The sequence below is a fragment of the Peromyscus maniculatus genome, chromosome X (genome assembly GCF_049852395.1).
Source record: "Peromyscus maniculatus bairdii isolate BWxNUB_F1_BW_parent chromosome X, HU_Pman_BW_mat_3.1, whole genome shotgun sequence".
NCBI classification, from domain to species: Eukaryota; Metazoa; Chordata; class Mammalia; order Rodentia; family Cricetidae; genus Peromyscus; species Peromyscus maniculatus.
In genome coordinates, this window is record NC_134875.1 from 108356203 (window position 1) to 108381003 (window position 24801).

The 24801-nt window shown below is 39.2% G+C and overlaps 1 protein-coding gene and 1 pseudogene across 1 annotated transcript in view; both read right to left on the reverse strand.

The window, feature by feature from the left end:
• The window catches only part of Ptchd1 (patched domain containing 1), a 56153-nt gene that overhangs the window by 12953 nt on the left and 18399 nt on the right, over positions 1–24801 (reverse strand). The window contains exon 2 of the mRNA XM_006973253.4: positions 3149–3809. Coding sequence (XP_006973315.1) covers positions 3149–3809 — 661 coding nt within the window. The remainder of the gene's footprint in view (positions 1–3148; positions 3810–24801) is intronic.
• Positions 14798–14856, reverse strand: LOC121825921 (U6 spliceosomal RNA; annotated as a pseudogene).

Genomic DNA, 24801 nt, shown 5'->3' on the forward strand with positions numbered 1-24801 from the left:
CAACTGCCATTTTGGCATTTGTCTGGATCTGGCCTTACATGACCACGGTCACACTAAGAATGTTGAGTTTGTTGAATTTGAAATTTACAATACTTGACAAATTATAGATTTTTTAATAACCAAGGAGACTGCTGCATTCAATATTTTATGAAACTTTTTTCTTCTAATTGATTTGATTTGATATAGTTTTACATGACAAACTGAATCAAGAAGATTTTTTTAATAACTTGATTTGGTTAAGTATAAATAAAAAATACTTTAATAGACAACAAATTACTAGACAGCTAATTTCTGTGTAGTACAAAGCTCCTAGCACTGCATTTATTCTTGGTCTTCTGAAATGTTTACTGTTAATTTAGGACTAGTCATCAATAAACCGAACTAAACACTGGTCTTGAGTACATTCATGAATTTGCTCTTGCTTATATTTCATTTTGCAATCATCCTCGAAGGATGAAGAGTTTATCTGAGAAATCCAGAAGGGCAAGCATCCTAAATCCAGACATTGTTAGCTTTATGAGCATATTAAACACACATTACATCGTGCAAAGTCTTTATTGCAAATGGGCCTTAGCCACTAAAATGTGTAGTTTCCTTTCATGTTGTGACTAAACAATTTGAAAACCGTACGGGCTGAAAATGTACAGAAAGGTTGCACGCTGATTGTCAGCAGGAAAAACTGCCATCAAATCAATGCAGGGAACATTCCTCACAAATCCCAAACAAGAAAGGGAGGACTGGGCACCTGTCCTGCTTGTTCTCTTTTACTGCAAATGCCTGTTTGTCTACCGTTGTGGTGCTTGTTTTGTTTTGTTTTCTGAATTAAATTCTGAGGTAAAGTGATAGTCTCTGGGGAATTGTGGAACTACTTAACCATTTCTGGACTCACTTTTTAAAGACACTCCTCTCTAAGGCCATCATTTCATCCTAACATCACTCACATCCCCTACTGTATCAGTATTATCTGACATTATTTTGTATTGTGTGTGTGTCTATATATATATATATATATATATATATATATATATATATATATATATATTTACTTATAATGAATACCTAAACTATTGTTAAAAATACAAAATAAATGTGGAGAAATATTAAAGATTCTAATTAATTTTATTTTGTACAGTTTCAAGAAGTTTTGAATATTTTCAGTCCATTATACTTAATAAAATCAGGTTTGAATGTTGTTACTTTACAATTAATTCGAAGAAGCTTTAAATACTGTAATTCATTTTCCTTATTTTCATTAATTTTAAGAAGCTTTAAATATTATAATGTTCTTTGTGATCATTGGTAATAGGTTGGAGTACCAGAAAGCCACTCTCAGTTCTTTCCCAAGCTCTCATACCCTTTTTTGTCACCTTAAGAACCTTTGTACCTCCCTTCAGTTCCCAACCTATTTCTTATTCTTGTTTATCTTCATCTTGCAAAAGCAACAACAGAACCACTATTTTTAAAATGAAAAGTTAAAAAAGAATCCAAGCACTCAAGCATATGACTAATCATGAGCAACACATCTTAATTTAAACCTGACTCACCTCTCCGAGGAAGTTACTAATACTCAGTCCTCCCCACTCTTTGAGGAACTGCCTTGGATTCCACAATTGACCTACACATTCTTGGAGTCAGTTTAACGGGGGAGGTTGCGCTGCCTTCTTATCAGCCTGGGTGCAGACTGTAGTACGGCAGCTTTCTTCTGTTGTTTTCAAGAGTGACAACTAAATTGATCTGGCAGATTCTCTGACTGCTTGGCCTCTCCACAGTGCCTTGCTTTCCGCAAAAGCTACTAGTATATGTTTATTGACTAGGTCTCAATTCGCATAGGTCACAGAGTATTGAGGGCAGAATGCAGCTCCACCAGCCCTGCTTATCATTTAACTGTAATTCAGCAGCGATTTCTTAGGAAAATTCTGTATTTTACTGCTACTCTAAAACATGGCATAAGGCGTACCGATGAAATAAATTGTGGTGACTTGCCAGCCTACAACAACAGAAAACCACAAATGTCTTGTGTTGTGATATCTGATCCCAAGTGACATTTTAATTTTGGTAGATGAATTGATGAGTAGTTGCCACAGTAAGCAGAGTGACCTCATTTAATCTTTGGCTCACAGGAACTTCACCTCCGAGTGTACTAGACGAGTCAGTCATCTTCAATAGCAGGCAGGCAGAACAGCTAATGCTCTGAACCCTGTGACTTTGTTTTGAGCATTAACTCTATTAAGGAATTCCCGATGTTCTTCTGCAGTTAAAAACTCTAGAAGAACCCCATGACCACCACTCTAAGATGTTAATACCAAGATTAATTTAAAAAAAAAAATTCCTTGCTACCGATATTTCACAGGATGCTTTCCAAGTTCTTGTTTATGTATCACATCCGTTTGTGTGATGCTCACATCTACTCTGTTCATTAATAGATGGAAAAAGGAAGCAGGTAGCAGAACACACTAGCCCTTCCATTTGCAATTCTAAAACTCCCTGAAGGCTTCTCACCACAGTTACCTGGGGAGTTTCTTTAGCTGCGGGGGAAAGTGCAGAGGGGTTAACTATGCAGGGGAGCAGCTCTCAGCGAATTTCACCCAGGGCTTCTGTGTAAATAGCCCAGCTTCCTCATTCTTCAGGGAGGATCTCTCTGAGGAGGACCTACCTAATCTTCTAAAGTTGGGGGGGAGCGCGGGGGGGGGGTCGCTGATCTACCAGTACCCACAGAAGTACTCTAACATCCTCAGGGCTGTCTGCCTTCCTGGCTCACCTGTTTCATCCCCACACTGGCTCTACTAGAGGTTTTCTCCTAAATAAACTACTTGCATCTGCATCCCCTACTTAGGACTGATTTGAGGAAACACACCACAACACACTAGAGCACAGACAAGATTGGTATTTGCCTAATACTACAGAGTGATTAAATGTAGAAACACAGCTAGAGCCAAACCCTTTGACTTTCCGGCATTTGTACCAGATTAGATTGCTCCTTGGTGATGACCAGTATTTGAGAGAACTCATTCCAGGCATTCTCAGCAAAATGAAAACACTATAACTGAAAAAAAAAATTATTAAATGTGTCTTTGAGAAAACTAGTTACTATCATCAATAGAAAACAAACAACAAAAACAAGGAAAAGAAAAGGCAAGGCAGTAATTACCGAGCATGACGAAAGGGACTCCCAGGAAGGTGGAATTGTATTTCCCACCAGTAAGATTGATGATTCCAGCTGCAGTGAGAGTGGCTAGGCTTATGGTCACCAATCCAAGTAGGCCTAACCAGGGTTTGCTGCGGACACAGTCCTGCATAGAGCAGCAGAGGATGGCCATGGTGACTACCAGAATCAGGCTGGTGACCAGGTAACGTTCTGATACACGGCTGGTCTTCTGGAAATCTTCCCTCAGCGATGTGGATGTGTACGGGTATATTTTGACTTTACTGTTGGATTTCTGGAATAGTTTGACAGTGTCACAGAAGCTGGACTCCCACCTCTCAGCTACCATGTCATTGAGACTGTTGATTGACTGCAGATAGTAAGTGAGCTGAATGGCCTCCGCAGATTTCACCCGATCCTTGCTGTGTACAGTGACACCTCCAAGTTGGTGCCCGTTATAGACAGCCCTTCCATCCTTTAAGTGAGTGATCGGATATGTGATAGCAAAATTGGTCCGATTGGTGGCCCGAGCATTCTTTAGCTCTTCCAGGACATGTACTATGTCATCCACAATGCAAGTCTTATCATTATTCAGGACACATATGTGGGCAAACGTATAGTTAAAGCCAGGCCTTGGAACCTGGATCTTGGTTACAGCAGTATGCAACTATGGGGGAGAAAAACAACAGTTAGTTTTTTTTAAAATGAACAAGTAGACATTAATAAGTAACATTAGCTCCAGAGATTAAAATGTTTCTTCTTTTTTTGGGAAAGAGAAAGTCATTGTTCCATCTCTAAGACAGAGAGTTTAAGTAAATTGTTTTGCCCATAGGCCACAAATAGGTAGTAGAGATGTAAGACATACATTGGATCAGTAGTTTTCACAGTGTGTGGCTCCCACTCTAGCAGCATCAACCCAAAAGCTTATCAGAAATGCAAATTCTTAGGCCCTATTCCAGAACTGAGAAATCAGATTTTCTGGAGTACAACCTATATAGACCTTCTGAGAGATTCTAATGGTGCTAACATTTGAGAAGTATTGCATTTAAGTACCAATATTACTTCTATGCTCTCTTTATTTGTGACCAAAATGGTCTATAATGTTTGCAAATCTTACACAGGTCTCTTGTTTATTATTTTTCTTGGAAGCACGATGTAACAAGTCAATGAAGGTGCAGTTCTGAATGCAGAGGTCTTCTGAAGGCTAGTCCCTTACTGCCAATTTGCAGGGCAGCTTAATAAGCTTATCCAATTACTTCCTACTATAAAAGTCAAGAAGTTTACCTTGATAGCTGTGCTGTTTTAGTTTTATGTCAATTTGACACAATTGAGGGTTATCAGCAAGGAGGAAACCTCAATTGAGAGAATGCCTCTGTAAGATCAGGCTGTACACAAGCCTGTAGGACATTTTCTTAATTAGTAGTTGATGTGGGTGGGCCCAGCCCATTGTGAGTGGTGCCACTCCTGGGCTGGTGGTCCTGGGTTCTATAAGAAAACAGGCTGAGCAAGTCATGAGGAGCAAGTTAGTAAGCAGCACTCTTCCAAAGCTGTTGCATCAGCTCCTGCCTCCAGGATCCTTCCCTGTTTGAGTTTCTGCCCAGACTTCCTTCATTGATGGACTATGATAAGAAAATATAATCCATAAACCCCTTTCTCCCCAACTTGCTTTAGTCATGCTATTTCATCACAGCAATAGTAACCCTAACTAAGACACTAGCCCTTGTCTTCTCTGCTGCTCATTGCACAGATGGGAAAGGTACTAAATGATAAGAATCTAACTGAGATAAATTGAAGTCATACTAGAGGAGCACAATGTGACTTTTACACACTTTAAGGCCTGGAGTATGTTGGTAGAGTACTTGCCTATTATGTACAAGACCATGGTTTCTATCCCCAGTGCTATAATAATTATTCTACATACCTTGACCAATGTCAGATTGTGGTTGTGTCAAGTTACTTTATAATTGCCATCAAATTGCACACTAGAAGATAAATAACATCCACTCCATGCCAAGCACAGTTCTAGGCATTAGCACAGATTAGCTGACTTAGAAATTACACCAGATCACAAAGTATGTATGAACACTAGCCTATCTCCTAGGTGAGGCAACTGAGACATGGAGAACTTAAATCATTTGTCTATGATCACATGCATCACAAAAGGCAGAACCAGGTTATATCTAGCAGATTGAACAGGGCCTGTGTTCTTAGGATTTTGTCATATATACCTCTAGGTGCCAGAACTGCAGTGAGGATTCCTGCCAGCAGCTGATTTCTGAATTTGTGCTTTTTTTTTTACCCTGCTGCTAAAACCACATGTAAGTGTTTATAGAATCTAATATCTGAAGAAAGAAAACAGGTAGTATGTTTGTGAAGGGATTATGGGATTTAAATGAACTACTACCATGTGACATAATATCACACTTTATCTCCTTTCAGCAATCCAGTTAATAATTAGAATACAAAGGCTCATGGAAGCCTTGCAGATAGGGCATCTTAAAATTGCATCATCTTCTGTTTCAACTGTAGATACATAGGCCCCCATTTTAACTGTTTCAACTCCTCAGCCAGTTATTGTCATGATGGTTTGTCTTATCTGTGTAAATGTAGCTGGTCTGCAAAAATGAGGCCAGTGAGAGACATGTGTTAGGGTGTTAAATAAACAAGTGTATCTATGGCTGTGCCTAACACAGAGTGGACTCTCCCACGAATGTCCGCATGACCCTGCTACATCTTCTCTCAATCTGTTCTAAATGGATTATTGGTGAAGATGTTTTGCCATGCATGTGAGTGGGATAGTATGCTTTTTTGAAAAGGTCTGAGAAGCACCAGCTGTTAAAGGACTTTACTTAGCCCAGAGATAGAGCTGTTCATCCTAACTCCCAGTGTCCCCTTCCTCCACATCTCTTCATGAACACCAACCCTTAGGCTCAGAAAATACTTTGTTGTATTATCTTTGGCTAAAATATTTTCATTTATTTCACATACACATATAGTCATAAAGATATACCTAGGAGGCTATTTTTATAGTTCGAACCATATGGTAAATTTTTGTGTTGGTGTTTTGGGATTAATGGCCAGAAAAATATCTTTCAATTGTTTTAAGCTCTGAAAGTATCTTTCTATCCACTCTTGCCTAAGCACAGTCTGGGAAGTCTTGGTTAGGATTATTCCTAATCACCAAAATTTTCCAAATGTAAAAAGTTATTTTAGAAGAGAAAAAATAAAGAAGAATGTAAAGATGAGAGAATTTTGATAAGAATAGAAGACTGTGAGGAAAGAGTCAGAATAGACTAGAGAAGTGATATTGAAAAGCATGTATATGTGTAATATTTAGTACATTGTTTGTTCTCATAAGCAGTGTAATAAATCTCCCTTAGAGTGATTACCAAATACATCAAGAGGGAAAGATTGCCAAATAAGATGGTGTTAAGCCACAGGGCTGAACCCAATTATAGCCAGGGATATTTTTTTCCATCCATTCCCTGCAATGATTATGCCCTGCTGTTTGGGGAGGTATAAACTATTTAGTGATCTGCCAACTTTGCAGATCTACTGCTATGACCTCTGGGATTACACATAGAAGGAAGGAGACACCATATTAACCTTTGTATTAGCAGACAATTGCTGAGAGTCTTGGAAAATGGGAAGGAACCTTACTGGCTTGAGACCAGAAAATTTCTTAACTCAGCAGTAGAGATGTTGTGAGATGCAGTTGCCTTGAATTTCTGGTGGAGTGGTGGGTAGCACATGTGTCACTCTTGTTTCTGAGTGGTAGGGTGACATAGAATGAATGACAAAGCAGCTAGGTGGTGCCTGAGGCCACCCCCTCCCCCGACAGGGAGAGTCTGTGGGATTGTGCTATAAGAGGTGAGAAGATAGAATAGAAACCAAAAGTTGAGACTCCTTTTTATGAGTTTTGAAATCACTCAATCAGCTCTCTCATCATTGACTCTAATGACCACATGTCAAGGATAAACACATTTTACTCTTGTCATGGTCAGACATCTTGCACAAATTTACATGTCTACATGCATGCATGGTTTTAGAATGCTCTGATTTACTTTCCCGAGGGAGCCCCAAAGAGAGAAGTAGAACCCTGACATTCTAAATCGTGGTACAATGTATATTTGCAAGATTTTTTTTAAAAAGGAAAAGGAAAAGCCAGAGAGATGGAAACTATGCTTCAGCTAATCTACAATATAAACAGCAGCAACCCACGTGAGTGTAGCAATAAATTAGTTAAGAGGCTTTAAGAAAAGAAAAGGAAGCGAAAATAAGACAAATTTGTAGCCCTGACACTTACCATAGTCTGAGTCCATTACATGGGTCAATGGAAAATCTGTGTTTGTATGGTTATATATAGATGCCATTAAGCAAAGACACACTCAATAAGTACTGATCAAATCTACTGTGTTGTCAGTAATATGATAATTTTCCTAAATTTAGTGTGCTTGCATTCATGCATGCAAAATTACATGAAACACAGTATATAAAATGAGAAGTGTCTAACAGTAACACCAAGTACTTTGTATTAGTAAAGCCTGAGCCTATATAAATCTTGATCATGATATTTTGATTATTATATGTTTGCTTCTAAAGACATCAGGATTGAATGTTAAATTGAAATTCATTCCAAGTCTCTTAACATATCATTTAAACTGTCAGCCTCTTTGCTCTTTTCACTCTTCATGTTAAGAATGATAATAGTACTAGTGACTAGTCTGCTAAACATTTTCAACACATTTTAAAACCTTATCAAGATTAAAACTGTAGAAATGCTTAAATTATTATCCCCATTTTGCAGTTGGAGCAACTGAGGCTTAATGAGCTTCAATATATCCTTGCAAAGTAAAAAGTGGATGCAGGCCTAACTTCATAGCAGAACACAGCCTGAGACCAACACAAGTTTGGCAGAAAGAAAGGAGAAGAATCAGACAAAGATGGAGAATTGTCAGGCCACCTGGTTCAGATAGCTTCCAGTGAAATGACTGAGCTGTGGAACAGCCACACTTGGAGGTCCAATTAGAGAGATCAGAGATGATGCAGACAGCTAACTCTCATCTTTAGACATCACCATCACATGACAATATGAACAAATAATGAAAGGGGTGGGTTTTGACCTCATAGTTTTCTATTCTTCCTACAGTGCCTAGAATTGCCAGATGAAGCTTTTTGGAGAAGACCTTACTAAAAATTCCTCCTTTCAGCCAAGAGGCAAAAGAGAATCTGGTAATAAGATGTGTGGGCTTCCAACATGCCTTCTCTGCTTACCTTTGATATGCTGGAGATCTTAAGGATATCACTCTACTGCTTTAGGTCTGAGACTTCAGATCTCACATTTTCAGTAGTAAGAAGGGTGTTGGCCTAGCTGATTCTTTTTTCTTATTATTATTGAATGTAGACTCTTCTATCATACAATACATCCTATTCACGGTTTCCCCTCCCTTCACTTCTGCTGGCTACCTCCACCTCCCCTTTACCCCCAGATCCACTCCCCTCCTTTTCCCTTCAGAAAAGAGCAGGCCTCCAAGAGACGACAGCCAAATAGGACAAAAAATGACACAGTAAGACAAGGCCAAATCCCTCATATCTAGGCTGGACACTGTAACCCAATAGGAGGGAAAGAGTCCCAAGAGCAAGAAAAAGAGTCAGAGACACACCTACTCCCACTATTAGGAGTCTCACAAGAACACCAAGCTAACAGCCATAACATATATGCACAAGACCTGATGCAGATTGTCTCAAGAACCCACCATTGTATTTGTAATGTCACTTTATTCTAAGATAAATGACATCTGTAAACTATACAATCAGATACTAGGTGAAAGAAAGTAAACATCATAAATAACAATTGAGATTTATTAGAACTACTTGAGGCACACTTTCCAACACACTGAAGCTCCTTTTAAGGTAATGACAGATCTGAAACGAGATGAAACACAGAAAGAAAACAGGACAAAGAAAATGGATATACTTAAGATTCTCTTCTCTGAGTGATTTCTCATTCTGGGGAAGCACTGGCCTTTCTAATTCCCTTCTGCCAGAGTCTGGGACAAAGCCAGGATGGGCTGCCGGTCACCACAGGCCAGAGTCTAATTTCCTTTCTGCCTTTCCTTGGCACACTCGCACCTTCCTCAGAAGACAGCAGGGACACCTTGTAGAGGAGGGTACAGAAGGGACGTGGAAGAAAGGAAGTATCTGCTTCTGACTGCTGATTAGCACAGGAAAAATACCTGTGGGATATGAGATCTGATGCAATTTTGCTATAAAAAGGGGAGGAAAGGCAGGATGTTGACTCTGACCATGTAGGGCCCTTAACATGCTTTGAGAGTACCTTCAAGCAGTCACCCAGCAATCCCAACTGTGAGGAAACACTTGGAGGAGATGGGTATTCCTTGGTCTCTGGCAGGATACTGTTCAAGTCACTCCAGTGGGACTTGGCACAGCATCCCATTATTCTGCTGCCTTCTCTTCCTTGTTTCATGTCCCCACCCCATTTTCTGCTGCTACTGCAGAATAAGCTATACACATTAAAAAAAGACAAGAGATATCATTGATTTTTTCCCTAACTTATATAACTTGCAATCAGATACTACCATCCAAATGACACTAAATCAAATTTGCTTAGAAATACACTCAAGGAATAGGTTGATATTTTCCGTCTAAATCAAATGGCTTCTGTACTGAATCCCTCCAAATTCTAGGTCTTCTTTAGGTTCTATATTCTGCCACTATAGGTGGCCAGGTAGGATCTGGCAAGATATCCTCACCCAGTTCACATGGAAACACCTTGAAGTAGATGGATCTGGTCTCTGTAGTTCATAAATTACACTAGCTCACTGTGTGTTACGTTCTGTCTTTGCATGAGCTCACTCTCACCCACTCTCTTTCCTCTTCTTTTAATAGCCATGCATTACATCAGAACACCAGAAGTCCAAAGTTGGGGACTGTTACTGTGATTCATTTGTAGAGCAGCCAAAAGCAAGTTAGTCATCCCTTAATAAGTGAACAGAAATAATCATTCTGCCTTTGAAACATTACATTTTTCAGAGGACACCAAATTTAAGCTGTGGATGAAGCCCAACAAGTGACTATCTAGTCACACATTTCCCTTTGCACATGCATGCCTAGAATCATGTATATCAAACTGTTTGTTGCCTCTCACAATATTGCAATGGCAGTACAGGTCTGGGAGAGCCCATTGTGCCTGTTTTGATCTTTACTTCACAGGGGTAAATTCTCAGACTGTGGGTGTTGATACTGAAAATCAGCATTAAACAACTCCATTCTATTAATTTCCCTAAGTTTGTATTTCAAGGCTTAGCTAGGAAAACAGATATGCTTTCAATTGGAAGGTACTGAACCCGAGGTTTGAGAAACAAAACAAACAAACGAAAATAGTCTTAGTGAAGGTAAAAAGCAGATGTGGTAGGTATACCACAGCAGCTTTTGCCTGATTTCATGTTGATCTGGATGAGGAGATAATGTAATATAATTATTTCCATAATGTTGGAGAAATTTTCACTTAATTAAAAAAAAAGAATCCCAATACCTGAAGATTCCTAGAAATCTGTGAAGTTAAACCTTCTAATCAGAGCTACTATTTTTCATTCCCTTATGTCCTGACTTTGCTTTCATGGCCAAGCTTAAATGCTTGCTGAGCAAGTTCATGGGTAATGAATCTTGTTTAATAGCTGTAGCAGGAGCAATGCTCATAGAAATAGGAGACTGTTAAAGCTGGTTGGCCAAATGGCAAAGGAGTCAAATGCACAGAACAGGCAACAATTGTTTTAAGATTTAGGAAGGAGACCACAGCCAATAATGCAAAGGAAAGTAAAATCAAGAAGCTAAGGACATTTAGTCTAGCAAATGTGGACCCAAGTAGGAAGAGCACTGCATTAGGAGTCAGGATGTCCTCCCTTCTTGATTTTGCTGGCCATTTAAGATGGAGAAAAATGAACCTATGAAAAATGCCACCTTCCTTGTTCTAAATCCCCCAAGGGTTTCCCATCATGTTTAGAGTAAACCCCAAGTTCTGATTGTGAGCAACTAACTACATGGGGCTTTGTCCATGCCGACTCCTCTAGACTCATATTTTGCTGTGCTCCTACTTCACTGCTCTTCTGACTCTTGAGGCTCACTGGAATGTACCTCTGGGACCTACTAAATCTATGTGCCCACTTCCTTCACTTCCCGTTAATCCTATGCCCTGATAACACCTTCAACTGAAAAACAATCACTGACATAAACAACTTATTTTAACTTTGTCACAGCAATGATATACCATTGTCTCTTTGTTTCCATATTCTGCTGTCCCCATGGGAATACAAATTCTGCCATGCTAGAGTGCATGTATGGTGTGTTTGTTTGTTTGTGTGTGTGTGTGTGTGTGTGTGTGTGTGTGTGTGTGTGTGTGTGTGTACATATGCACACATTTTTGTGGAAGCCTGAGGTTAAGCTCTGGTGTCATTCCTCAGCAGTCATCTACCTATTTTTTGGGACAGGGTCTCAATGCATACCTCTAGCTGTCCTGGAATTCACAGAAATCCACCTGCCTTTGACTCCTGAGTATGAGATTAAAGGTCATCTTGTCCTTTGAAAGAAAGTCTATTGCTGGGTGTCCTGGAGCACACCCAACACTCACTCAGGAGGCAGAGGCAGGTGGATCTCTGTGAGTTTCAGGACAGCTAGAGTTATGTAGAAAGATCCTCTCTCAAACAAACAAACAAAAACAAAAATGCCAAAACAAAACAAAACAAAAAGCTATCATTGGCTTTCAGCACACTGAGTAAGCTAGATTGGCTCAAAAACTGAACCTGAATCCTCTGGAAGAACAGCCTATGCTCTCAACTCCTGAGACATCTCTCCAGCCTAGGAGGTACAATTTCTAATAAGAATGTGAATACTGAATTCCCGGCCAAGCACCTTTTACATGTTATCACAATGACCCTTTGAGGGAAGGATTATCTTTCTTTCAGATAATGAATCTGAATTAAATTAGATGCTTAAAGTCATTGTCTTTGTTTGGGTTCCCAGAGAAGCTTGTTTGGAGGTCAGGGCACCATGCATTAGGAATAATATCACACATTCATTCATGCAATTGTCCCCCCCCCCCAACCACAAACAAAAGCAAAGATGCACACATTCTGAGCATAAGCCTCTGCATTCCAGCAGAATTCATACTTTTAGTAGTTTTAGCCCATAGAAAAAGATCAAAATACTATATAACCCACATCCATAAAATATTTGAAATTGCAAATAATAAACCTAAATTTATACTTCATGAAAAAAAAATATCCCCATCAGATGAGTTCTTTGTCATGTTTTCCTCAAATGGGCATTAAGGATGAGAACAACAAAAATTAAGACTGATGACTGAAGAAACAATGACAACAGAATGTTCTACCTGATGGCATGCTAACACCTCTCCTGGATGATGGACCATGAGCCTTAGAATGAATGCCTGATGCAAAATATAAAGGAATCTTACCAGATAATACATTTTCCACTGGAAATAATTTTTCTCTCAGGGTGCTCACACAAAGCTAATACTCTTAAAACTGGAAAGAGTGCCTCAGCTGTTGCTCTTGTTTTCCTGATCTGGCAGCAAATGGTCAAGGCTATGATTATTTCTATGATTGGGCTTGCTAAGGCCTTGATTCTTCTGAGAGGTGTTGATATTGGTGGTAGAGTGTGTCTTGGTGGAGACATGCTGCCTGGCCTCATTTCTCATTGTCAGCCTTGGTACATGTATGCCTCAGTTCCTCCTTTTAAAAATGGGGATGATGGTGATGATGATGATGATGATGATGATGATAATGATGATACCTTATCTCATTAGGACTGTTAGAAAATAAATTAAAAGTCAAATATCAGCTTATCAACAGCTTCTGACACACTAGTACAATCCAGAAAATGACTGAGAACAAAAACAAAATGAACAAGCAGAGTACTCCATCTGTATCTTCTGTTCTGCCTTGCTGCTCTGTTTTCTTTTAAATTAGGATCTTCCTCAGTTGTTTTTGAAAAGTATATTTGATGAAGTGAAAAGGTTACAAATTTCTGTCAGTAGAGTATGAGGCAAGTGGAATTGTTAGTATGTATCAGTATAAATATTTTAAGAGAATAGCTGGATAGCCTGTGTTTGAAAGTAGGCACCTGGGACTGGAGAGATGTCTGAACAGTTAAAAGCACTGACTGCTCTTCTAGAGGACCCAGGTTCTAGTCCTAGCACCCACATAGCAACTCATAACTATCTGTGACACCAGTCCCAGGGAATCGAATTCAATGCTCTTTTCTGGCCTCTGTGGGCACTAGGCATGTGCACAGATGTGTGTGCAGGCAAAACACCCATATGCATAAAACATGAAAGAAAAAAGAAAGTTGGCACTTGTTAATTGCAGTACAGGCTCCCAGCCTAAAACTGATCCCAGGTACTTTACATTAGTTCTCTAGTGAGATGATTGTGTACATCAACTAGAGAAATATAGACCAGTCAGAGAAAGGTAGTTGATGTAAAAGAAGTAATGTAAAGGACACCAAGTTCCTATTGTCATAGTGTGAAGAATGCTACATGTATTAACTCATTTAATACTCACACTGGTGGAAGTAGAGACTATAATTTCCATTTGCAGGTGAGGAAACTGTCTCAAGGAATTTAAACAGCTTGCTCCAGATTAAAAATTTAACATGTAGACCAGCCCAGATTTAAATATTGGGCTCAGAAGATTGCCTCCTAATTGAAGTTTCTTTAGCAAAGTAAAGACTTTATCTCTTGCTATCTCTGCTTTGGAATTTGGGTATTGATTAATTTATTTTCTGCATGAGACTTAAATCATAGTTGACCACAGCATTGAGGACACTGGCATAGCAAAGTCAAAGGGTCAAACATGACAAAATTGCCCAAGAGAAGCAACCACATTCTGTCCTACATTGAATCCTGATGCCCTGTAAATGCTAGATACTCCAAGAGAAACTTCAAAGAGAATATATAACTCCATTACCAGTGACAAGTATGTTTACCCAAGCAGAGAGAAGAAAACAAGTGGAAAGGAAGGATACTTTCCTTAGTTTAAAATATATCCTTTGCTTGACTTCTTCCTTTCCAATTTGTATCCACTTAATCTCCTTATGCTGTCTTATTGCTCTGGCTAGAACTTCAAGTACTATATTGAATAAGTATGGGGAGAGCGGACAGCCTTGCCTCGTTCCTGATTTTAGTGGAATCACTTTGAGTTTCTCTCCATTTAATTTGATGTTGGCTATTGGCTTGCTGTAAATTGCCTTTATTATGTTTAGGTATGTTCCCTGTATTCCTGATCACTCCAAGACCTTTATCATGAAGGGGTGTTGGATTTTGTCAAATGCCTTTTCTGCATCTAGTGAGGTGATCATGTGGGTTTTTTTCTTTGAGTTTGTTTATATGGTGTAATACATTGATGGACTTTCATATGTTGAACCACCCTTGCATCCCTTGGATGAAGCCTACTTGATCATGGTGGATAATTGTTTTAATGTGTTCTTGGAGTCTGCCAGTATTTTATTGAGTATTTTTGCATCAATTTTCATGAGGGAGATCAGTCTGTAGTTCTCTTTCTTTATTGCATCCTTGTTTGGTTTAGGAATCAGGATAATTGTAGCCTCATAGAAGGAAAAAATATGGAACACTTCACAATTTTGTGTGTCATCCTTGCGCAGGGGCCATGCCATCTGGAAAAGTGAGACAGTTGATTATCTTGATCGGTTTGGGAGGCATTCAGGCAGTGGGACCGGGTCCTGTACTCAGTGCATGAGTTGGCTGTTTGAAACTTGGGGCTTATACAGGGACACTTGGCTCAGCCTGGGAGGAGGGGACTGGACCTGCCTGGACTGAATCTACCAGGTTGAACTCAATCCTCAGGGGAGTCTTTGCCCTGGAGGAGATGGGAATGGGGGGTAAGCTGGGGGGAAGGGGAGGGGGGCAGGAGGAGGGAGAACAGGGGAATCTGTGGCTGATATGTAAAATTAAATTAAATTATATATATATGTGTGTGTGTGTGTGTGTGTGTGTGTGTGTGTGTGTGTGTGTGTGTGTGTGTATCCTTTGCATCATGCTTGTTTCCTCCTGATAAACTAGCCTGCCTCCATCTTGGACTTGAAAGCCATCTTATAGTAAAGACAATCTAGGTTCAATTCTGTTCATGATTAAACCTCTGTTTCTAAAGGATTGGGCCATGCCCCACTTATAACCTTAACTACATTGTGGTTTTATACTGTCGGTTCCAGGAAACTGCAACCATGCCTATGTTTTAAAAGATTGTTATGACCACCTCGCAACCATAACTTTTGTTTCAGAAGATTGTTATGACCAACTTGTTTTGCTTATGTTCTGCTTCCTTGACCCCTGCTTATTTGTCTACCAGATCCCCCATTTGGAACCTTGAGCCATAAAAAAACCTGTCTCCCCCATGTCCAGCATTGATCTCTTGAACCCTGCCTTATAGGAGGAGACAGAACCTTAAATACAATGCTTACATTATAAATAAAGCTTAGTTTAATTACTTTGGCCAGGATTTTGGTCTGTGGTCTTTCTCCTTGAATCTGTGGGATGAACACTATGTTACCAACATCTGGGGGGGGGGCGGGCACAGGTAGACAAACAAAGAAGAAAAACTTTATTGGTAACAAAGGCTAGCAGCTTTAGATTTACTGCAAAACATCAGATGGAAGCCATAGGTGTTTGGGTACTTGAGTATCATCCTTTCCCAAAAGCAGTTTACCACTAATGCATATGCCCTTTCTGAGGCAGGGATTTTGGTTCATTTACTCCTGTATATCCTAGGCACATAGAATAGTGCCAGGCACACAAGAGCCGAAGATGTGTTGATTGAACCTTCAGAGTTTGTTCTTTCTTCCTGTTTTGAATTTCCTCTGCTGGCAGTGGATGATAACTCATTTGTACCCATAGGCTCTTACTGTGCTTCATGCACATCATTTACATCTTAAATAAACAGATGACATTGAATTTGATCCTATCGCTTTCATGTTGGAGACAAGTGGTTGGTCTCATTAGATCAACAGCTAGCCTTAGACTATACTCCCCGACACACACACACCAAATTTGACATAATTGTACTATGCTTAATCTTTATAGGGCAGTTTAAATTTCTCATGTATAATGTATTGTTTTAGAAAAAATAAAAATAAAAATACAAAAATCTGGACACTCATAGAAAACTGTGTCTATCATCTCATGTCTATTTTAAGATTATGCATATACTATTAACACTTTTGATGGATACTGTGATAATGGAATTTATCATACAAACAGGAATGTTGTTTTCATATTTTGTGCTAATTTTAATGATAAAAAGGGCACAGGAGTAAAAACCTGACAATTCACTTACATTGCACAACAAGCTGACCAAACTGGACATGGATGATAAATTTTAGAACAAACTATTTTACTTACCTTTCTGTGACTTTTTCTACAATTAGATTTATGTATTTCAAATATGTCTGAGATATAGTACACAAGTGAAACTGTTGCAAGTACAAAAATTCATCTCATAGGAAGAACAACTCTAAAGAGAGCACATCAGAGGTAACTTAGGCTGCCTTTTAATGTCCCAGAGGATACAACCACTGATGTGACTTCATCTGTTTGTTTCACCATGGACCTTCAATTGTAGTCTTCTGGTTTATAGCCCCAGTATTGTTCAGAACCTAAAATATTGCATGTGATGCTATGCTATCACAGTAAAGGCATGAAGGAAGGAAATTTGAAAAAAAAATTCTATCTCTAACGATACCCATTATTTCTCTATTGTAACTTCCTTCCAGCATAATGCTGTTATGTTCAGCAAGTTGGTTTTTCTTGCTACTTCAGAGATGGTGGGCATCCACAGAACCCTCAGAACATTTAAGTTCCCTTTCCTGAGCACACCAGCTCTTCTGTAATTGACAAATAAGTTCCATTGAGCCATCTCACTGACAGGGCCTGTGGAGGTACTTTACCTAGCCAGGAGAGAAAAGTTCCTTTAGTACCTAAAGATATCACTCTATGTGATTCTATCTTTAATGCTGACAATGCTTGCTGATTTTCAGGCTCACAGATGTGAAGCCTGTGATGGGTTTCTGATATTGGAAAGGTGGTCCAGCAGAGTCTCTTTGCTTTGTTGGGAAGTAGAGGTCATGCAGAGAATTTATCTTGTATCTCATCATCAGTTATGGCAAAGACTCATTTGTTCAACAGGTATTAAGTGTCTATACTATGTTGGGCATTATGTAAACCCTGGGGAGATAAAGGACATTAAATCATGACTTTATTCTTTGAATTAGTTGGCACAGGTAAACCACAAAGTGAAATGCCATGTTGCTATAACAGGAGAAGCTAGAACAGTACAGTGGGATACAAGGAATAGGTCTACTATGTTGGTGTGTATGGGAGTGTTAAGGACATATAAGTGTAATTGTGTACACATGTGTTTATGGTAGTGAGGTGCAATGCAATACAGAATTGGAGAAGAAACCGGCTAGATAAATGATGATCTTTTCATTTATGAAATAAAAGAAAAAAATTCTTAGCAACTTTGAGTAAACCTTAACTCAGGTCTTGTGAACATAACAGATACAGTTCTCCCCTCCCAGAGCATTTAGAAAAAAAGACAAATGACACAATTACAAGATATGCTTGGATTTCTAAGAAGCCAGAAGTTTGAGGTATTAAAGGAAGACTTCCTGGAGGAAATAACCTCTAAATTAGAGGTTCAGAGTGTTAAAGAGTTCATCATGGGTTCATCAAGCAGAGGCTTGGCCAGGGGTTTGGAACTGTTGAGAAGAGTATAGCAGGTGGGAACTGTGGCCATAAAATTTGCATACAAATTGTTTCTTTTTTTCCCTATTTTGTTCTTCCTACTTTGTGTTAAAGAATGTGGGGGAGTGAAAGAGACTCGAGCTGTTGGAAAACCATAGTGGAAAATTAAAGAGCCAGGAAAAGACCACAGGGTCTTATCTGTTGAAGTTGGAAGATGAACTTTCCTAAAGGCAACTGGAAGCCAAGGAAAGATCTCAAACAGGGGAACTAGCTGATCAGAACAGTTTCTTGGGCAGATCACTCTGCCTGAAATGTGATAGCTGGATTGGGAAATATTGGAGCTTTGAGGCAAACAGAGAGCATAAAATAGCAGCACACTATCTACCACACTTCTGAAAGGTCGAAACTCCAGTGCTCCTACTGGCTTGAAGAAGGTGGAGTTATGTCTATATCTGTTCTTACAGACCTTGACAGCTTATGTCAAGAAGTAAACTAGGTAGTAAAACTGGGAAACAACTTTCAGGCCTAAGGTACTGATGAACTATTTGTACTTCATTTCTCTGATGTATGTCTCAATGGGCCACCTAGTAATTAAAGATTTACAAATGTGCAGATTTAGTTTGTGTGGCCTTTAAGTTTTCTGTATGTACACTTCTAAAAGGCAGGCATAGATCACACAAGCACAGAAATTCTTGGCCAGTTGTTTGAAGTTATTTGGTAGCAGATGTGTTTGGTACCCTGTTAAAATCCTCTCTAGCCCTTATCTCTTGAGAGCACACCTGCCCAACTTCAGATGCCAGCATACACACTTCTTTGTCAAAGAGCCCACTTTGCCATCTGCTTGGCAAGCCAGAAGTGCTGGGAAATTAACATTCTTTGGGAGAAGTCCTCAACCAATGACAGATGGGAGTTGATGTTTTAAAACCTTGCTCCCTTTCCATGGGTGGGCTCACTCCGTGGTGTGTTTTAAACTGGGTTCCCAGAGCTTCCCTAGTGATATTATGATCCAGATGCCTGCAGCAATAGCCTGCTGAATTGCACACCCTTTTAGGCTTTCCCAATTTCTGGCTTACTTCTCTGTTCCCCCTCTAATTACCCTTCAAATAAACTCTCTTTATCTGATTTCTTGTTTCATGGTTGGCTTGTAGGGGAAAATAAACTCAAACAATGTTCAGTAATGCCTAATGCCTCTGGAATGTGGTTCTTAGTGTCCTCAAAACACTAAACTATTCCAAAACCACCACCGCAAGTCTTGGATATTCAAATATGGTTATGTAGTAAAGAAACTCAGCACTGAGAGTAAAGTTAAAATCACATCTCCAATCTTTCCATGGGGACATAGTTTTTTCTTTGATGATACATATAGTCGGTACAATTAATACTTCTCCAAATAGCATTAAGAAGTCCATAGATATATATGGCAGGATGCTACCAATTGCACATATTCCTCTTTTGTGGAATAACTCTATTATCTTTCATTAAGGACCAAAGGAAATAACATGTTAAGTCTAGGGTATGTTGATGGCATGGCTGTACCATAACTCCTCAAGCAGGGCTTAGGTCTGCATCCTACCAGGAGTAAAAAACAGTAGAATGACATAATCTCTCATTTTCTTCTTGCTTACGATAAAAGAAGTAACCATCTCTTCAACTTTTGCTTATTTTGAAGAGAAAAACCCCCAAACTTTGCAATATAGCTAGATGCTTCTTTGCATCATTTCAGAACATCACAGCAGGTAAGGTCTCAGGCTTCAGTGTTCTCTGTTGACAGCAAATGCTGGCATGTTGCCCAAGTTGGATAAGAGTCCCTATCTTTACATGGCTGCATTTCTGCTGTTATGGCAGTAGGTGTGTGGGAGAGACAGCTGATGTGTTCACTGGATCCTTTCCCAGGCAATGATGTGCCTGGGGAGTATGTGCTGGTGGAGACAAATTCTCCATGCATCAGTTGTGCTGCCAGTACAGGTGTCGAAAGTCCCCATGGTGGCAGTGTGTTGGACTTTGGTAAAACTGAGTGGGTTTGTCTGCCAAGATTTGAGCTGCCTTTATTCTTGTTGGTATTCACCATTGTCAGATGCTTTGTACTCTTCCCCCTTACTGACAGGGTCACTGACTAGAGGGTATGTGTATGTACATACATTCTTCATTACTGATGTATAACTTGTATGTGGTAAAGTATACATATCTTGAATGTATAGTTTATGTAGTATCTGTTCACATACCCATAACAGTATCATTCAGATCAAGAGAGACTATATATAGCACCAAAATGACCCCTTATGTCCTTTCCCAGTTAAAACTGCTACCAATCCTAGAGAAAAAATGTTCTAACATCTATTAATATTTATTTGTTTTGTCTTGAGCTTCCTATAAATAGAATTGTGTAGTATGTACATGCATGTACATGTGCATTTGTTACTCATGAAATAGCCTTCACAATCTATCTGTCTTATGTTTTTAAGTAGTTTTTTGTTTGTATTCAATGTGTTAGCAATCTGTTATAAGAAGATACTGCATTTTATTGTCCTGTTCTATGTTGGTGGACCTTTTAGGTGAATTCCATTTGGTGTTTTTATAAATAAAAATTCCATGGACAAAGGCTTTGGAGGACATATGTAATTATAGCTTTCAGGTGTATAGTGATGTGTTGGTAATTCTCTAATAAAAATAGCTCTGTCTGAGATTTGTAAACATCTCCACAATTGCCAATTTCAAGTTATTCAGGGAATGCAAAGTAGGAAAAGATGTGGCCAATGAGAGTTCAGGAGTCAGTGCCTGTATACCACTGGATATGCAGACTTTGGGGTGCTGTGTGATGGTCTGTATGTCAAATTGTTTTGATTGGTCAATAAATAAAACACTGATTGGCCAGTGGCCAGGCAGGAAGTAGGTGGGACAAGGAGAGAGAATTCTGGGAAGCAGAAGGCGAAGGAGGGAGACACTGCCAGCAGCCGCCATGACAAGCAGCATGTGAAGACACCGGTAAGCCACCAGCCACATGGCAAGGTATAGATGTATGGAAATGGATTAATTTAAGCTATAAGAACAGTTAGCAAGAAGCCTGCCACGGCCAACAGTTTGTATGTAATATAAGTCCCTGTGTTTACTTGGTTGGGTCTGAGCAGCTGTGGGACTGGCGGGTGACAAAGATTTGTCCTGACTGTGGGCAAGGCAGGAAAACTCTAGCTACATTGGGGTGAAATATTAAGATCACAGAGCAAGCATATATTTAGGTTAAGTTTTCTAAAGGGATTAGATCCTTTTACATGCCTACAAGCAATACATTAGAGTTGAGGTTGCCCCATATTCTCAGCAATATTTGGTATTATTTATAACTTTCACCATTCTGGTGGGTGTTCACTGCTATCTCATTTTTGGCCTTAATTTGCATCACCAGGGTGACTGAAGCTAACTCAGCACCTTTCCATGTGCTCGTTATCTATGTGGCCATTTTCTTGTCCAAAGTGCCTATTCAAGTCTTTTGCCCTTTGGGTTATTGGGTTGTTGTATCTTTTCCTTATTGATTTGTAGGAGAAAAATCGAAGTTCAAGACTAGTGAGTATTGTGAGATACACCAAAAGAAAGGAGAGCATCAGAGGCAGCATGACATTCTAGAAACAATAATCTGACATAGGATTCACACAGACTTATGTTCATAGACAACTAAAAAACTTCTTGATGACCTCGAGCAAATGATCCTTCTGGGCCTTCAGCTTCCTTATTGTCAAAACAAGATTATTATCATGTAGTGTTGCTGGTTCCTGAATTAGATAATATAAAGCGCCCATCAGATCCATTAGAGGTGCCCAGGTATACTTTTGTGAACTGAGAAACCTTCCCTGATCTCAATCAGAAAATGTGAGCTGGCACCTTTGCCCAGCAGTGCTATTCATGAGGCAAGATGATGGCCTAATTGAATGCCCAGAAATCTCATATTCTTGGCTGTCTAGTGATATTATTGTCATAGAGCAACTGTTTTTCTCATGGTGTGAGGGTTATATTATTTGTAAGGAAAAAATGTTATTTTGTGACAAAGTTTAGTAAAATGGTATTGTCCAGGAACTTATTTGATATGATACAGAAAATGTCTATGTGACATTTTTTAGAGTCCTGTATCTTTTATTTAGGGGGAGATACTTCCATGAATCAGCATTATCAAGAATCTGGGACTGTTTCTAGAAGGGTGGCATGGTGAGTAGACAAGTTATAGTCCTGTCCTTGTCTTTTTAGTTGGGGTTTGTGAGAAGCATCAGCTTAGATAGCATCTCCTCCAGGAAGGCTGCACTGCAAATGCAGATTAGGTCCTTCTTGATTCCCTGTGTGTAGACACATCTATTTCATCACTTGCCATAATTTAATGGCCATATTCTCTTAGCTGTCTAAGAAAGAGCTGAGTTTCAGTCTTTATTATATTCATGCTCCCAGCACACTGTGTGCAAGCGAAGGTATATGACACTTAAGACAAATATTCCAGGCAAGTAGGCACACTCTTATATGGTCTCCTTGGCATCTCCAGCATCCGTTAAGCAGCCTCTCCTGAAATCTACTTAAATACTAAGAGGTGATTAAGTAAAAAGTACTGCCTAGTTCTCAAAGGCTAAGGAGAAAAAAAGGCCAAACAAGTAGAAATGCAAGCAACAAGCCAGTAAGAACCAGAGCATAAATTAAATTGAGTTCATGTTCTCATATGTTTGTACAAGATGTTGTGGCAGTTTAAAAAGAAATAAACAAACAAGTACAGTACTCCTTTTCTAGCCCAGTGCTCAAGAGACTATACAGGAAAATATTAATATATGCATTTCTAGAAATAATAGCACGTAAGAATTAAGAGTAAAGATGTTTAAATGTTGTCATTTTTTTTCTTTCCAGGTAGAAGTAATTTTCCCAGAATCAATATAAAGCAGCCTACAGACCTTAAATAAGCTTTCACTTCATTTAAGAAGTGGACGAGTTTATGTGTTTCTCTTGTTAATGCTGAGACATCATGTAATAGAAGAACTGAGAACACAGTACAGTCTTCTTATAAATTGTTTTCTATGTCAAGTTAACCACTTCCAACAATTGCTAAACTCTGTAATGTGTTTAGTGCATATTACAGAATGCTTCTGTATTGTTATAGTAAATAGTAGCAGGCTTTGCAACTTTTCTTTTTAAGGAAGAAGATAGGAAAACTGAAATGCTGAAGAGCAGACCATTCTGAAACAGCAACATTTTCACATGTTCTGCAAATAACTTTAGAAAGAGAGACTTCCAGTGGGAAGCAAGTAACTAATGAGTAAAGCTCTTGGTAGACACTAGTACCTTTGACAGATCACTTAGCAGAGGCCACTGGCCATCCACCATGCGTCTCCTCTCTCTTTATATATGTTAGATAAGTGAGGAGAAGATAGCTTAGATTGATAGGGTTTTGACTATATTTTTTAAGTTAGGGGTTTTTGTGTGTGTGTGTGTGTGTGTGTGTGTGTGTGTGTGTGTGTGTAGCTTCATGTTCATATTTGTGTGCATGCATGTGGGTGCACATGTGAGGCTAGAGGAGGATTCAGGTGTCATGCTTTATCATTCTCACCCTTATCCCTTTGAGACAGGGTTTCTCACTGAATCTAAAGTAGACTGGCAGTCAGAAAGCTCCAGTGATCCTTCTGTTGCTTCCCCTCACAGTTCTTGGCTGATAGGTGTGTATGTGGCCATACTCAGCTTTGTACAAGTGTGTTGGGGAATTCAAACTCAGGCACTCATGCTTGCTCAGCAAGTGCTGTTCCCCACTGAGTGATCTCCCCAGTCTAGCTCAGTTTTACATACTTTTTTTCTGGCACTGATGGTGCAGAATTTCAATAAGAACTACTAGGGAAGCTAAGGTAGGAAGGTCAGAAATTCAAGGACCTACAGAGGAATTTCAAGGTCAGCTTGGGACAACTTAATGAGACCATCTCTCAAAATAAAAAAAAAATGAAGATGCAACTGGATATATAATCCAGTGGTAGAGCATTTGCCTCACCACTCAAAAAAATGTTTTACTCTTTTGATTTAAAAAAAAAAAGTGCATGGGCATTCTTCCTAGGTTTTATTGGTCTTAACTTTGCTGCTTCATCCTCCTTTGGGTAGGTGCTTGGAAAACCTATGAAGTGGAATTCCTCCCATGGCTCCCTTCCAATGAATGATAGAGCCTGCTCACTTCTTAGATAATGATAGACAGAAGTTTGTCTCATGCTAGACATGATGTCTCCTCACTTAAATTGTTTCTTTTTTCCTTTAAACAAGGAGAGTCTAACAAGAAATCACAAGCAAGAGTTCAGAGTTCCCACATATACCCCACCCAGATTCCTGTAATGATAAGATCTTATATAAATAACTACAGTACACTATCAAAACCATGATGCTTTCTCTGGTATGATGGTATTAACTCCAGGCATCATTTGGGTGTTTCTGGTTTTTACATATATTTTTTTTGGTATATATATATATGGAATGATACGAACTTTTATCACAAGAGTTTAAGGAAATTTTCAAATGATCTTTTCTCCATAGCAGGGGTGGTCTCAACTCTGATGGTACATTAGAATCTTAGAGGTGAGCTTCAAAAAAGTGGTCATGTGTGGGCCCCACTCTATACTATGCTTCAGTCCAGCACTTTAGGCTTTAGTGTATTCATAAATCAATGTGTACTGGGGGCATGTTAAAATGCCTACTCTGATTTAGTAGTGTAAGTTGGGCCTGAGAGTTTTCATTACAAACAAGGTCTCACAAGATGGAGATGCTGCCAGTCTGTGGATCACATTTGGAGTAGGTCACCCTAGTTTTATGCCACTGAGATGAAAATAAGTGAGTGTGAGGTCTTATGTAATATATTTGAATTACTCTGATG